General features: G+C 35.9%; 1 protein-coding gene across 2 annotated transcripts in view; it reads right to left on the bottom strand.

The window, feature by feature from the left end:
• LOC138327015 (uncharacterized) overlaps positions 1–17,472 on the bottom strand; it is a 63,954-nt gene extending 46,482 nt beyond the window's left edge. For both annotated transcript variants that reach the window (XM_069272984.1, XM_069272983.1), the window contains exon 1: positions 17,321–17,472. In XM_069272984.1, the coding sequence (XP_069129085.1) occupies positions 17,321–17,387 (67 nt within the window). In that variant the 5' untranslated portion in view covers positions 17,388–17,472. The remainder of the gene's footprint in view (positions 1–17,320) is intronic.
• Positions 17,473–17,874: the final 402 nt, after the last annotated feature.

The following is a 17,874-nucleotide window of genomic DNA, read 5'->3' on the forward strand; positions in this document are numbered from 1 at the left end:
CCGGTCACATTATACTGACAATGGGCGAACCAGTCGTCCCACTCCTTGTATGCTGAGCGCTAAGCAGGAGCAGAAACTACAACTTTTATAGACTTTGGTGTGTCTCGGCCATGGGACAGAACCCAGAGCCTTCCTCACAGGGGCGAACACTCAACTCAAGGCCAAAAGTGAGGCAGTGCCAAGAGAGACATTAGGAAATATAAAGTCAGTTAGAAAGAAGAGAAAAGATAAGATCCTAAATTTAGTCGCCTTTTACGATCACGCAATAGGGGCAGCAGGTACAATTCTAACGCCCTTCCTGCAGGGTCATCATATACATGTACGCCAGCCGAACTACTGAAGCACAATTCCGTGCAGTTTTATGAACAACATATGATAGTGCTTCATTCATATGTCGAATTATTGTTTTTTGTTATTATCATTAATTAACGTCATATTTACAGCCAGGGTCATGTAAGGATGGCCTCCCACATATGCGATGGGTTGTGTGTATGAAATGCGGGTGTGTGTTTTGGGAGACGGCGGTATATTCGTGTTGTCTTCTTGTATAGTAGAACTCTTGTCCTTTTTATAGTGCTATATCACTGAAACATTAGGCCGAAGAACAAAGCAACACAACCCACCCGGTCACCTTATACTGACAACGGGCCAACCAGTCGTCCAACTCCCTGTATGCTGGGCGCTAAGCAGGAGTAGAAATGACTACCTTTATAGACTTTGGTGTGTCTCGGCCAGGGGACAGAACCCAGAGCCTACATCACAGGAGAAAGCGCTCAACAAAAACCCAAAAGTGAGGCGGTGTCAAGGGTGACGTTAGGAAGAACTTACAGTTGTGTGACCGCACAACGTTACACGATGTGCGCACGATGTGCGGTGTGCGCACGGTGTGCGGTCTGTGCGGTAGGAACGGTGTCTGGGCGATAGTTATCGTGGTTGATATAAATTTAGGATTTCAATTTTATTGAGTGAACATGCGAAAAGATGATGGGATTTTATTGCTACTGTATTGAAGACATGGTAGATCTAAATGTGATGTATAAAGAATATCCATTAAATAATGAATATGTATTTCGTTTTGTTTTGTTTATTTTACTATTTACGTCTTTGAGGCTGCTAAACAGTCTACCGTACCGGCTGATTTAACCTTTACAATGTTGCTTTTCTAAGTATTTAATAAACATCTTCAAACATTGTTTGTTTTCATTTGTTAACTTGAACAATATTTCAGTTTGATTGTATATAAATAAATAACTAAAATAAATCATATAAATATTTTAAAGCAGGAGAGCTTTAGTAGTTATCAGTTAGTTCATTATTAGTATCTGAAACAAAACCACACATGGAGACAAGTAGACTTTACTAAACTAATCCGGTAATACAGGTACAGAGGCGGTCACTAATAGATCTCCTGGGTTTAAAGAAAATTGGTATACCTTACCTGTGACGCCTGACTGATCATCACCTCATATAAGGTGTCACCTTTTTAGGTGGTGGGATGGGGAAAGAGGGAGAAAAAGACCCTAGGCCTAGTGACAGCCCAGTGTGCTTATGGGCTTCTGACTTCTAATACTTTGTATCTAAAATACACATAGAGCATTAAATACCAATGATGCTTTCAATGTATTATTACCAATGTTTAAAAAACATCATGTGTTTGTGTCGGCTTCAATAGATAATTTAAACCATAATCAACAGGTCAATATTTTCGACAAAATCAATTAAAAATTTTATAATCTCTTTTTCTCCACTCATTATATAACCAAATACTCTAGGTATACGTCTATGTGATAAACGAAATCAGACATACACAATCACAATAAATGAAAGTTGGCTAAGAATGTAGCCCTGGAGAACCCCTGTGTCAATGCAGAATACTGTTATATTAAAACATACATGTACACTGTTCAAGAAACCTGCTTTTTCTGATAAATTCAGATAAGATTTGAAAAAAAATCACCTGGAACCCAAAATGCATTGTTCTTAATAATCCGCATGTACAGAGACCGGACAGAAGTATTCGGACAAACGCGTCGTGATATATACCGCTAAATTTCGCGCGGCGCGTAAAAATCGGAATAAATCCAGTTTGGCGGCTTGGTTCGCGTCATCGTATACGTCATCGGAAAGATGACGTCATGCGTAATGTTGTGGCGGTAAAAATAAATTACGTCGTCTGCTGACGGAATCGCAGGAATTCACGGAAATAACATGGGTCGTCGTGGTAAAGAAGTGACATCAGGCTTAAGAAAAGCGGTCGTAGCGATGATAGAAGGTGGGATAAAACAAACAATTGTTGTAGATAGGTTAGGCATACCAAAATCTACAATTTCTGATATTTGGAAACGATATGTGAGACGAGGAAACATAGAAAATACACATCGATGTGGAAGGGCGCCATATTTGACAGATCGGGACCAGAGAAGGCTCTTAAAGTTGTGCGTGGAAATAGGAGAAAAACGTTGGATGAAGTAACAGCCGAATTAAATGACTACAGGAACACTGTAAATGATGTACAGGTTAGTAGTAAAACGATTGACCGGAATTTAAAAAATCAGGGATACCGTAGAAGGGTAGTGAAGAAAACCATGGTTGTGCGTGAAGTCAATTTGAGGAAACGTGTGACATTTTGCTTTGCTAAAAGAAATCTGACTGTAGAAAACTATTGGAAAGATGTTATTTTTTCTGATGAAAGTCAAATCGTGATCGGTAATGACAACAGAATTTTTATATGGAGGCGAAAAGACGAGGCATACCGGCCAGCCTGCATCTGTCCGCGGTCACACCGGAAACTTTCCGTGATGATTTGGGGGTGTATTACCCATCATGGAGTTGGTACTGTTTGCAGTGTAAATGGAACCATCAATTCACTAAAATATATTGAAATTTTGGAAGAGAATTTGTGGCCAGTTTTAGCGAGACACTTCGCAAACCAAAACTACATTTTTCAACAGGACAATGCTCCGGTTCACAAGGCTCGTGTTGTGTCTGAATATTTTACAAACCATGGTATTCACGTTTTAGAATGGCCCCCACAAAGTCCTGATTTAAATATCATCGAAAATGTGTGGTTAAAACTTAAAATACGACTAAAAACAGTGGTCAACAACATCACTAATCAAACAGAACTTTTTGACGCAATACAAATCATCTGGCAAGGCATTGATGTAGAATACATTCAAGGTTTATACCAATCGATTCCCGATCGTCTAAAGGAAGTACGAAAGTCCAAGGGTCAGATCACCAAATATTAGGTCAGTATCACAACACATATATTTTTTATAAAGAGTTTTATTTTCCTAGCGAGATGTACACATGACGTTACGGCGGCCATTTTGTCCGAATACTTCTGTCCGGTCTCTGTAGTTCCTTATTAATTCTTAGCATTTACAATGTATGTAATTATATATATATATATATATATATATATATATATATATATATATATATATATATTAAAGCACTGATTATATTTAATTTCTAAATTTTTATATTACAGATATATTGTAAGGAATATATTGAAGACAATATTTTCCCAACAATGTTACCTATGATACTAAAAAACAGGTAAATCTCAGGTGACTTTACAGGTTAGAATAAAGACAGTTTTTAGGGTTGTCGCACGATATATCTTCATCCATGGTTTGTTTTATGTTGAAACGTACGCAGAACAAGATCTTAAAACATTGCGATAGACTGGTGTTAAAATTACTTATTTACTCAGTGCCATGTGATATCTTGTAAAATGTGTCTTTTTATAGTGTTATCACTGAAGCGTGCCGATGAAGATACCGAACAAACACACAAACGGTCACACTATAGTGACAACGTGCAAATCAGTCGTCCCATTCCCTTCCGCGGAGAACTTAGCAGGAGCAGGATTACCACTTGCATAGAAGGCAGTGGTGGTATGAATGACGTTAGGAAGAAGAGAAACGATACGATCCTTTAAAGTGAACAGTCGGGCAAGGATGGCTAAAGTCGGTAAAAATGGTGAGAATGTATCCAGTATAATTTCTTATGAAATGGAAAAATAAAATCTCTCGTCAAAATCTGTCTGCGTGCGAAGAAATTGATTTAAAGTATGAAAATTCTAAAACGTCCTCCCGGCTCACTATGTCCGTGGTTACATTTCCACGCAGCCTCGCTTTCAATGCTTTCAACTTTTCTTTACTTTAATGGTCAGAACTGGGAAACTAAGCAGAACTTGACCGTCGTATTAATATGTGAGAACTTTTGGAAGGCCAATGAAGGCATTTAGACTGGTTTTCTTTGCCCGACTATTCACTTTAAATCGCCTTTACGATCATGCAATGAGGGTCAGCAGGGACAATTCTAACGCACTACCTGAAGTCGAATAAATAGAGAATACACGGTTAGTATCTTACAATACAAGGTTTATTTTGGTGCGAGACTTAGGAAAGCCGAGATGACGAGGCTTTGCCGAGTCATCTCGGCTTTCCGTGTCGAGCACCAAAATAAAACTTGTATTGTAAGATACTAACCGTGTATTCTGTTTATCCTGCAACCATTATGACATTCAAAACGAAAGCATATTGACAGTTCCTTACTTTGTTTCGCTCGAAGGGAGAAGCTTCTTTGATGCGGAGGTAAAGATTCATTCACTTAACCGAATGAGAGTGCACTCCTTTTTACTGCCGTGGGAAATAAATAAGCGCATTCACAAACAGACACCGTAATTCTATTCAGTGTGATATATCACTGAAAGGAAATGAAAATACTCAAATAACAATAAATACCCATTAAATAATTACTTAACAATACATACCTTTGTCATGAGCCAAGAATAAGACGGCACCGCCATACGAGATTTTCGATATTCACCGGAAGGTTCAAGTTCTGGGTCAAGTTAGAAAAAGTGCCGTCAGATATGGAACAAATTCACGTGATCGTATTGACGGATAAAGCATATCGTATTGACGGATAAAGTTTATCCGGCAGTAGTTATCGGTCAGTATGTGGGACAGTTGCAGGATAAAGTAAAATAACGCATGTAAAGGTTAGCGCCACAAGTCCTTTCTCTCCTCTGAAGTGATCACTGCCCAATACTAGCTTATATCTGTTTTAAAACTTGTAGAAGCGAACCTTATAAAATATTTCTTTAATTCTAATGAAGCAAATTGGGAAAATATCAATAGTGAAATTCGTAACACTGATTGGGATGTAATTTTCAATTATAGTATTAATATTAACGAATTATATTCTATTCTGTTACAGAAAATAAACACTGCTACTAACAAACATTTGCCGCATAAAATAGTTATTGTACATCCTGATGATAAGCCATGGGTAACTGGTGAAATTAGACATAAATTGAGACAAAAACAGGGTTGGGCAAAATTTAGGAACTTTCGGAATGAAGTAATTGATTTGATTAGGAAATCTATTGAAAGTTATATGAAAAAAATTACAGAGCTCTCTTGCTGATAAGTCTACTAATCCTAAAATGTGGTGGCAAATTGCCAAAGCTATGGGAAAAAACAATATTAATAATAGCCAATCTTCTCTATTGATAAACAACAACGAAATTCTAATTCATCCACTTGATAAGGCTGAAGCATTGAAGACATTAGAGACTCTTATATACCTGAATTACCACCCTTGCCTCATGATGAACTATCAGAAATAAATATAAATGAACAAGATATTATTGACCAACTTCACATTCTAGATAAAAATAAACCAGCTGGTCCAAATGGTATTTTACCAGTGATTATTAAAAATATCTCGACATCTTTAGTATATCCACTTGAGTTATTGTTTAACTAAACTTTGATAAGTCGGTAGTGTTACTGCACGTTATAAAAGAAAAAAGCGAAACCAGTGACCTTAATAATTATCGACCCATAGCGGTCACATCTGTCTTAATTAAAATTTTAGATTTTTTTTTAAATACACGTTTGATTATATTTCGAGTCATAATAAAGTGAAAATCAGTCAGGTTTTCGAACCACTGACTCTACAGTTAATCAGTTAACTGATATGTACATGTATAATACATGTATAATACTATAAGTAGTACGTTAGATCAAGATAAAGATTTGCGCTTTGTTTTCTGTGATATAAGTAAAGCTTTTGATCGCGTATGGCGTATTTTACATAAATTAACATCTTGTGGTATTAAAGGTAAATTATATATTTGGTCCAATGCATACTTATCTGACAGAAAACAAAGGGTAATATTTAAAAGGGTATTAATCTAGCACTAAACCTATTTCGGCAGGAGTCCCTCAAGGATCTGTCCTTGGTCCATTTTTGTTTTTACTCTTCATTAACGATATTACTAATGATATTAACAGCAACATAAAATTATTTGCAGATGACACTTCTCTTTATGTAATAATACATAATAATAATGATTTAGATACACCCTCTTTACTGCTTAATAATGACTTAGCCTCTATCTCGGAATGGGCACTTTTCTACCCTAATGAAACAATAGCTATGAACCTCAGTCGAAGACAAAATATATTGATTATCCACATCTTTTATGTAATGATAACATAATAGCACAAAATGAATTCCATAACCACCTAGGGCTTACCTTCAATAGTAAAGGAACATGGTCAGACAATATTTCTAATATCTATCAAAAAGCTAACGCTAGATTAAGTTTACCCCTAGTATTGAAAAATGAAGTTGATAGGAAAACTTTATATACTTCCTACATAAGACCAGTTTTAGAATACGCTGATGTAGCCTGGGACAATTGCACACAAGCTGAAGCTGAGCTTTTCAACTGGAAGATATGAGATTTATAACAGGACTTAAAAGAGGTACATCTCACTATATTTTATATAACGAAACACAACTAGAACCATTAAGTAAAAGAAGACAGAATCACAAATAATTGTACTCCAAAGTATCTTCATAATATTATACAACCATGTTTAAATCTAAACAATGTATACAAATAGAAATAAAAGAGTATTTAATATTCCAAAGTCAATAATTAATAGATATAAGATTCGTCAACCTTGGATATGTGGAACTCACTTGACAGTTCCATTATAGAGACTCTTGCTTACGATACAATAGTTTCAGAAGTCTTCGTGGATTCCTCTCCAAGACAACTTAACATAATCCTTTGCCAACTTAGAAATTTTAAAAGTGACCTTAATTTTGACAATTATTCTGATCACCTGACTGATAATTCACCCTGTGTATGTGGTGCTCCCAGTGAAGATTTAGTTATTTTTTTCTTTCAATGTCCATTGTATAATGATTCAAGGCACCACATTTTACAATTAATTAGGTTATGTAAATCTACAATGCCTGCTGTGTGGCATCCGTATTGTACCTGATCAATTAAATACAGTCATTCTTTATCATGTAAACTTATACAGTAAATTCTCAAAACATTTTTCTATGTACAAATAATTTGCATTATATGCAATACTAAGTAGTAGTAATTCAGTTACATACACTTACTCTGATATCATAGCAATTAAGTCATTATTATATATTGATAATTAATAATATACATTTTGAACATTTATATAACATTCTAGTATATGAATGCAGGAAAGAATGAGCGCGAGTGAGTAGTTCTATAAAAAATATTGAGACGTATATTTCCTCATTTAAGTCTCGTTGGAAATGTGTTTTGCATTCACTTTATTGATTATCAACTTCATTTGCTTGTTTAGAATTTTTTTAGTAGAAATTATCCTTTTTATTATAATGTATAGTCCATTAAAGGCCCACTACCTTTCGGGAGCAAAACATACAGGTTTCTTAAAAACCTTGATAGCATCAGAAAATATATACCTATGGCCTAAGATGAGGTTACAACACCAAACATGTACACGATTTCCTGAGTAATACATGATAACAGTGGAGAGTCATTTCGCTCTTTTGACGTCTGACGCAATGATACTCAACTACCGTGCGGTATTTAAGACGACGGCGGAAACATAAGACGACCCGCGTTATTAAAATTAACATTTTATTTATTTTAATCAAATTGTTCAGAAAGTGATGATATGTGTAAGTTAACGGTAAGTTAATAACTTTTGTAACTCTACAAAATTATCGATCTCGTTTTACATTTCCATTTTAAAAATGAAAAGCCGTTTCGGAGAGGTAGTGGGCCTAATTCGCGATGAACATAAATCCCTTATTCCTTAATTCGATGCTTAACACGTAATGCCATACTTTTGTAATACACTGAAACATACCATATTTCTTTCAAGCCTAACCGGAGGTAACAAAAGAAGACTAATATAAGCAATATGCCTGTTGTCTTATTCTTTTGGCAATATAATGTATATATATGTGCACTCTGTATTTTTGTATGTTTTTATTGTTAGTAAAATATTTTTGAAATGTAAAAAAATGTCGATATTAAATTGTGTTCAAACCTACTTAATGCAAGCAAAACATTTTACAATTCATATATTTACATAGTTTGTCTACTTTTGCATGTTCGTCGTCAAATATAACAGTTGGGTAACTACGGTATCAAGATGACCGAAGATAAAGTTCTGCTAGAGTAACGTTAGAGCTGCCATTTGATTAGAAATATAACAATGACTTTCAGATGTTTAAAAATTATTTTCTTTAATTTGAAAAAAAATATCTTAAATCACTAATGTCCATTTGGAGATAACCATGGCGGAACGACGAAGTATCGCGATCTTAAATGGAAGGAGCCGCCATATTTGATTTTCATCCTGGAAAAGTTGGTTTAAAATATTGATGTTATGGCCGTTAATAACAGTTTGAAATCACACTCGAGCTGATAAATGTATCAGTCTACGAACGCGATATAGATCCGAAAATAACGAGATTCTTTATATCCACAACTCTCATTCCATTGGCGGAGGATAGTGTTTGCATGGTATGTATTTTAGAAACCAAAGAGAAGGATAACGCTGATGATTAAGTTTCGGATAATGTTTACTCTGGGTACAAAACTATATAGTCTATAGTTTGCTTGAAAGTGTGGACTCAAGAAGCTCCCAGAATTGTTCTCCAATCAGATGCCCTGTATATCGGGGTAAGTCGAGTGACCGTACGTGTACTCAGAAACATATATACATAGAGATTGGAAACTCCTTCTTTGTCTTTGTTGACAGGCAGAGGAACCTCCGGTTTATAGGCATTTTGCCTTGGCTAATTTCTTTTAAGTGTATTCTTTTTTAAACATGATATTTTTGCATAAACACAAAGTTTAAACATTATATCATGGTTTGATGTGATCAGTTTTCATGATTGATGATATTTAATATGATTTTTGTAAGCATCAAAATAAGCAATTTTACCTGGTTTTTCGAAGATCAGGCATTCAAAACCGGATGTGCGTTTTGTTTGATTAATAAATAAGTTAAAATATTATTTTTTCTATCCAAAATCGTATTAAAACCATCTGAAAGTTACTGAATTTTTATAACATATCAAAGTTATTCTGATGTATTTAACTATTTAAGAGTTTATCTAAAAACCCCTAAGCACATACAGACGTACATCTGCTGATCGTAAAAATGGCGGAGTTGCCAATCTCTATGTATATATGTTTCTGGTGTACTGACGTATAGTATGGAATTCCACGAACATTCCTGGCGAAAGCTCACGGTTGTAGTTCCGAATATTTGGACATAAATTCAGTTTTGATGTAAAATACATATTTAAGTTGGATCTAATAACAACTCTTTATTGCCATTTTTAAAGCCGTCAGTTAATGACGAGGAAACTATGTTTATATTTCGTTATTTTTTTTCGCTCAGATACGAGAATTTAGCTAACTACTGTGAGCAAGTTGCTTTTCATTCTCAATTTGTTTTTAATTACTGTTGTTTTCTCAATATTTCCCTTTATTCAAACATAAACATACATACAAAAACACATGCATACTTACACATACACACATACTTGCATACATACATACATACACACACACTCACATACGTATATACATACATACATACACACATACATACATATACATACATATATAGCGCGCGCACGCACGCGGCCACAGATCAATTCATCAACCAACAATTTAATCAATTCACTCAATCATATAAAATATTAGCTTTTATTATTTGTCAATAAATGCGCTTATTGATAGAAGGATCATGTCGAGTTACTTCCCTTTACCATTATAATTTGGTTCACGGGGGTAATATAGTTTAGAGTTATCGTCCTTTGGAATTTTACTTCCTTTGGGTACATGCAGCTTATTTGAACAGGCAAGTTTAATTTGTGGTTCATCAACAAATTGTCTACAGTATATCCTTTGAATCTTTTGGAATTAATTTTATTGAACAAATGATAGCTTTATTTAAATTATTATTTAAAGGGGATGACATACGATTGACGTTCGATGTTGATTAATTAGCGTTTTTAAACACATTTTATGGTCGCTCGGGGGTTATGTTGTACTACGGCCTCATGGCGAATAGCATATTAACGTTTATTGATACTTGGTACGATGAGATAATTTGAAAAGCTTTTTGTTGTTTATTTATTCAAGATTTTGATGATCTACTTATATATACAGTATAGTTCAAACTATTGCATATTTGCATGTTTGAATTTATCGTTTATTTTTACCTGATTATCAAAAGCAACGGTAAGCTAAAAACAGGTTCGTGGCGGTGTCCCTATACTGTTGGTTTCGCCGAGATTTGTTTGACTTTATGTACGTAAGTACGCCCATGCATAGTATGAATTATAATGGTGATCAAGTTAAGTCAGAATTATAATCCTGAATAAGTATGGTTTTTCAAGTATATTAATTACTTTATGTCAAATAATTCACTATGGGAGGGATAAATAAATAGATAAATCATGCATGTAAATGAAAATTTGAAATCCATGATCTATGCTCTTTTTAAGTTAACTACGTATGCATATTTAATAACTTGTTGTCTAATAATATAATAATTAAATGAGAAATGCACAAATTCGGCTTAAAAATAATGTTTTTGAATCCGTTATATTATCCTCCCCCTTTTAAAATTTACTACGTTCTAAATCGTTGTAAATGTATGTAAAAACATGTATCTAATTGCTTTGTTTTTATTTTTTTGAGTGGACACTTTAAGCCAATACATAATGCCCAGAACTACCAAAAGAAAGAGGCCAGGTACAGTGGACACGGGCGCGGGGCCTTCTCTGCCGAGCGGGGCTCATACTGGAGAGCAGGGTCAGAGCATGGACAACTTCCGGACAACCCAATTGCTGATCATGATTTGGATGTCGACGCCAATTATGTAAATTAACAGCTCCTTGGGAGCAAATGTGTCTGAATCGAATAGAGAAAAAATCGTCACGGGGAAATATGTAGATTTGGGACTGTTATTACAAAATAACTTTGAAGAAAAAGATCCTAAAAATTCCTACAATGAACAGGGTCATTTGGTTGCCAAATGTTCATCCTCAGAAAAAAAATTATACAATAGAGCGTTGGACAGATGCTTTCTTGATATTTATGGTAATTTATGGGTCTGCACATCTTTGTAAATACCCAGATCTTGTCAAGGATATGCACAATGTTCGACTTGGGACAGCAAAATTTTCCAGGGGTCTTGGATGGAAAAACTATGACCAACAATTTAGATTAAAAATGAGCTTATCGTGGGCGATTGTAGATAATGAACTTTGGTTATTTTAGGAAGTAAAAACCAGTCAACCTTTGGGTCTCAGAATTTAACTACCAGCAATAGGTTTCGCAACAATAACTGCTATGATTACAATTTTCAGGGGTCCTGTTTCAAGCACCCCTGTACATACTCGCACACGTGTATGAAGTGTACAGGTAATCACCCCTGTACATACTCGCACACGTGTATGAAGTGTACAGGTAATCACCCCTGTACATACTCGCACACGTGTATGAAGTGTACAGGTAATCACCCCTGTACATACTCGCACACGTGTATGAAGTGTACAGGTAATCACCCCTGTACATACTCGCACACGTGTATGAAGTGTACAGGTAATCACCCCTTTACATACTCGCACACGTGTATGAAGTGTACAGGTAATCACCCCTGTACATACTCGCACACGTGTATGAAGTGTACAGGTAATCACCCCTGTACATACTCGCACACGTGTATGAAGTGTACAGGTAATCACCCCTGTACATACTCGATCACGTGTATGAAGTGTACAGGTAATCACCCCTGTACATACTCGATCACGTGTATGAAGTGTACAGGTAATCACCCCATGGAAATGTGTCAAGGGAGGAATAACAATTCCTTTCGCCCTCACTTCCAGCAGGACAACCCCCGTTTAGGGCCCCAACCCCGGCTACTACAATTAGTCAGAAAACCGAATTCAACAAGGAATCCGGGGGCATTTCCCTCGCGGGAGAGGTAAGATATATGGGCCCTCGGGGAAACACCAGTTAAGGTGGACAGGTTAAAGCAATGTCTATCAGAATATCCTCAGAACACTATAGCACATGAATTAGAAGAGGGGTTTTCTAGTGGGTTTAGATTACCCTATACAGGTCCCAGCACAGTGTTAAAATCTAGTTTCGGTAGTGAATAATCTGGTGGCAGCTAAAGATAAAGTAATGAAAAGGTTAAGTTACGACGAATCTCTGGCCCATTTTCTACAAAGCCCATTTCCGTTTCCACATTACGTGTATCAACTATAGGTCTTGTACCAAAATCTTATAACACCTGGCGATTGATAACGCACCTGTCGTACCCGGAAGGGAATAATAAATACATTTATTGATGAGGCTTTATGTACAGTAAATTACACCTCGTTTGACAAAGTTGTGAATATGATTTCAAGTTTAGGGAAAGGAGCTTTGTTAGCCAAGATAGACATAAAATCTGCATTCAGACTGTTACCAGTACATCCAGGGGAAATCGATCAGTTAGGTTTTATGCTAGATGGGGAATATTATGTAGACAAGTGCCTACCAATGGGTTGTGCTATATCATGCAATGTTTTCGAGAAGTTTTCAACATTTCTTCATTGGCTGGTAGAGAAAAGGTTAGTTCTCTTGATCACTACCTGGACGAATTTTTATTTGCCGGGGAGCCAGAAGCTGATACAAGTTGTTAATGGATTGTTTTCAGTCAGTTTGCCTAGAGTTAGGTGTTCCAACAGCCGAGGAAAAAACAGTGGGTCCTGTCACATATCTGGTGTTCTTAGGCCTGGAAATTGACACAGTTGAAATGGTGGTTCGTATCCCAAACCCCAAAATTAAGAAGGCAGTTAATTGATATTGAAAAAAAGTAAAAGGATAACATTGCGGCAGTTACAATCGATTGAAGATTGTTTATTTTTTCTGTAGAGCTGTAAAACCGGGCAGAGCATTTTTAAGATTTTATGATGCTATGGCAAGAGTGAAAGAACTGCATTATTTCATAAAGATCAACTCGGACATGAAGTCTGATATTCAAATGTGGTTACAGTTTCTAGGGACATTTTCAGGTGAAACTTATTTTCCTGAAGTTTCGTGGTCAGAAAATCATGTCATACAGCTGTTTACTGATAGTGCAGGCTCGACCGAGCTTGGCTGCGGAACCTTCTTTGGTGGGAAACGGGCTTTCTACCAGTGACCACAGGATTGGTCAAGGCAAGCTATCATGAAGGATATTACTTTATTAGAGTTAGTACCTGTGGTGTTAGCATTGACTCGTTGGGGTTTCGAATTGACAATATATCCTTGGTGTCTATTCTGAATACACAGACTTCAAAATCAAAGCGCGTCATGTGTTTAGTCAGAGCTTTTAATATGTTGGTTATGAAGTACAATGTATATTTTCGAGCTCAACATGTTTCTGGGGTAGACAATGGAATAGCTGAATTCTCGGAAACATTGGGGGAGGTTCCGCCAGCTAGCCCGCTCAGCAGCAGAGTGTCCAGAAGACATCCCAGCACAATTCTCGCAGATGATCTTAAAGCTGAAGCAGACAGACTCTTAATGGTATCTATGGTTGAAAATACCAGGTTGACATATCAAACAGGTTTAAATTCATTTGAGAAATTTAGACGGGAGTTCAAATTCTCACAACTATGGCCGCCATCTTTAGGGCAAGTTATTCAATTTATTGCACACATTTCATTAAGAGGTAAAACAGTAGCAACAGGTAATTCTTATGTGTCTGCCATCAGTTACAAATGTAAGGTTCAAGGTAAACTAGATCCTACAAGGTGTTTCATTGTGAACAAGATCTTAGAAGGTATGAAACGGACAAAAAGTAAAATTAACCCTCGTTTGCCAATTACAAAGGATTTGTTAGGAAAAATACTACATATCTTGCCAGTGGTCTGTCGTGATAGGTACGAATTAGCATCATTTAAGTTAGCTTATTCTTTGGCATTTGCAGTGTTTGTGCGGGTAGGGGAGATAACTGTTACAAAAGGTTGTCAGTTACAGAACATAGTTAGTGTAAATGATGTCATAATACCCCCAGATAATTCCAAGCTACACTTAAAAATACGTTTTCCAAAAACTGATCAGTTAGGGAGAAGAACTGTTCTTGTTATTCATAGACAAAGAGGGGCGAACTGTCTTTTACAGTGTTTGCACGATTTTGTTAAAGATCCGTCCAAAACGGGACGACCACGTCTGTGTCATTATGATGGGGCGAGTATGACCAGGTACCAGTTTAGTGCAGTGTTAAAAAGGCCCTGGCACAATTAGGGTATGATCCAGCCTCCTACAGGTCGCATTCATTCAGAATAGGGGCAGCAACCTCAGCTGCAACGGCTGGGCTCACCGACTCGGACATAAAAAGTGCAGGTAGATGGAGTTCTCAGTGCTTGAGGACATACATACGTATAACAACTTATTGATTGTTGTGGGGTCGAGAAAACATGCTGACAACATGCATTGGCTCTTCCATCATCAGATGGGCACAGTTTGGGGCATTACAGAGGCCGGGTGGTCCTGATCTTGGATTGGACAGACTTAATTTGAAAATTTGAAAATTTGGCGCCATGGTTACCGTGGGTTGAAGGTAAGAAACCTCTACTCAATGATCACGCTGTTGACTTAAATAGGGCCTGAACCTGATATTAAACTACTACTGCATGTAGGGGGGGGGGTTGATTATATCGGAGGAAGTCCTCTTGTAGATCTTGTCCATATGGCTAGGTCTGCAATCTTAAAGGTAATGCATAGATTCCCTGGAAAACGTGTGGTTTGGCCCCAAATTTTACCTCGGCTTAAATGGCGGGGTCATGTGAAAGAAGAGTATGACGCCATGGAGCGTTGTAGGTTGCGTCTGAATAGTACATGTGCAAAATCAGTAGTGGATCATGAGGGATTTTATACCAAACACCCTGAAATGCCCCTTCCTTGTTCTCTGATGGGGTCCATTTATCCACAACAGACAACAACATTTTTCTTAAAGGGTTACAGGAAGGTATTGAAGATACATAGATTTGATATATAATTTGCAGTCTCCTCCCCACTAGGGTGTGGCGGTGGCCTCAGTCTTAAATTTGGCAGTTTACGGCAAATTATTTGATTAGTAGGACAATTGAATTAAGACATTTTCATCGCCGCTATCGGGATCAAATCATTAAGTGATTTCTTCATGGATTGAATACAAATGAAGATTTTAATAGGTCGAATTAAATGAAGACAGTGCTTTGAAGAGATGTTGAATTCGAAGAATATATTTTATTAAGTGAAGACAATTATACTGGAACGGGGGTTCTATTTTCCCACCAGAAAAATCTTAATTGAGGGAGGGTTTGTTTCTCGATAGTTTTGAACCTTGATACAGAGTACAGGACATATGGCATATGATGGTCACGGTGTAGGGCTTAATTATATAATTTGCCGTTTCCTCCCCACTAGGGTGTGGCGGTGGCCTCAGTGAGACATGGTCTCACTGCGTCCATTTGGCAGTTTACGGCAAATTATTTGATTAGTAGGACAATTGTAATAAGACATTTTTATCGGCGTTATCGGGATCAAATAATTAAGTGAATTCTTCATGGAATGAATACAAATGAAGATCTTAATAGGTTGAATTAAATGAAGACAATGCTTTAAAGAGATGTTGAATTCGAAGAATATATTTTTTATTAAGTGGAAATAATTGTGTTTGATTAAAAACAAATTAATGGGTTGAATTGGATTGAAAACAATTGAATGTCTTTAATGTTATAGAATAGGTTAATTTAAAATGACTGTTGATTCAATGAAAACCATTGAGTATGTTGAATTGATTGAAAACAGTTGAATTGATTGAATACAGTTGAATTGATTGAATACAGTTGAATTGATTGAATACAGTTGAATTGATTGAATACTGTTAAAATACAGTTGAATTGATTGAATAAAGTTGAATATGTTGATTGGATTGAATACACTTGAATTAGTAATAGTAATTGTGGCTGACCATTTGCGGCAGCCAATTCTATAAATCAGCCGTGACCACATATTGCCACTTACTCAATAAAATAATTTTAGATTGTCTTTCTGTGTTTGTGGATCCTTTCTTATAATAATAACAATATTTATATACTAACTATCTGATGATTTCGCAATTGCTCACTGTTCATATTCTCATTTCCTCATAGTGGTTTTATATTCATTATATTTTGCATCTATATATCCTTTTTTTACCATTCTCATATAGTACACAGTTTATTGCAAAAAATATCACTTATTTTCATCCATTTTTATACATATTGTATATAGTACAATTATTTTTACTAATTCAAAAATTAATTTCTATATATAAAGAATTCTATTTATTACATGCAATAATTTCACTAACAGTCAAATCAATCCTACCGATAGTCAAATTTCAGTGTTGGTCGTATCAACTAAAAAATTGTTTCTTTTTTTCTGACGTTATACGCTGACTAACATAATATTGTTTGTGTCACCTAGGGGTCAATCTTGAGACCACAATAGGACCGAAAACGTATTAGTTTAACATGAAATCAAAGCAAAACTGTATAGGTAAAATGTAAACCAAGTTAGTTTTTTTAGGTTGAACTAGAAGTAGTCCGCTCTGCTCTGGGTTTGTATTCATACGTCATTGTAATTAGGTTAATTTGTACGCAACTCCTCTCCCATATGTAAATATTTGAAAATATTATTTTACATTATACATGTGTAATGAGATACAGTATCTGGATTGATAAGTTGTCTCGTTATCATAAAATTTTCGGATTGACAAGAATAAAGGTCCGTATCTGCTGGTATTTGATAATTATCCAATGTTTGTATTTTCATTTTTGAATACATTATGACAAGTGATTAATATTAACGATAATCTGACAACAAATCCATAAAAATGAATGGAATTAATTACCAAAATATTTAAAAGAAAACCATTAGTTAAAAAATAGATATTACCTTCTCCTGTGGAAAATGTCACCGCAATGAAGAAACATAGAAGCGTCCACAGTGTAAATTCCGCCATTACTTAACTGTTATACACATAGTATTTAGTATGTCGCCCCTGGTTGGAAGCCTATATGTATGAGTATGCAGGTCAGGTTTACTTGTGATTGATATGCCGGAACAGGACAGTGCGTCTTTACAGTGCGTAACGACGGACTCTATCCACACAACTTGGCAAACATTTAAAGCTAAACATTTTTGAGTTACAAAAGATATTTTTCAGTTTATATAAAACGGTTTATTTTCGCCGTTTAGAGATTTCAACTAGTATGGTTCTACCTTATGTGTAAGCGAAACATTTTCGCAAATTTTATCACCCGCGAAACGTAACTGTAGCGGAAATGGTTTTTATACTACATAATATAAGATATATTTGGAAGCTTACAATCTCTTCAATATTGGTAACCGATTCCATTAAGTACACCTTTTATATAAAGATGGAGAGGGAGGGGCTGTAACCGGAAATGGTGGAGAAGGAGACTTACAGCTACTTACTGACCTGTGAC

The sequence above is a fragment of the Argopecten irradians genome, chromosome 7 (genome assembly GCF_041381155.1).
Source record: "Argopecten irradians isolate NY chromosome 7, Ai_NY, whole genome shotgun sequence".
NCBI lineage: Eukaryota > Metazoa > Mollusca > Bivalvia > Pectinida > Pectinidae > Argopecten > Argopecten irradians.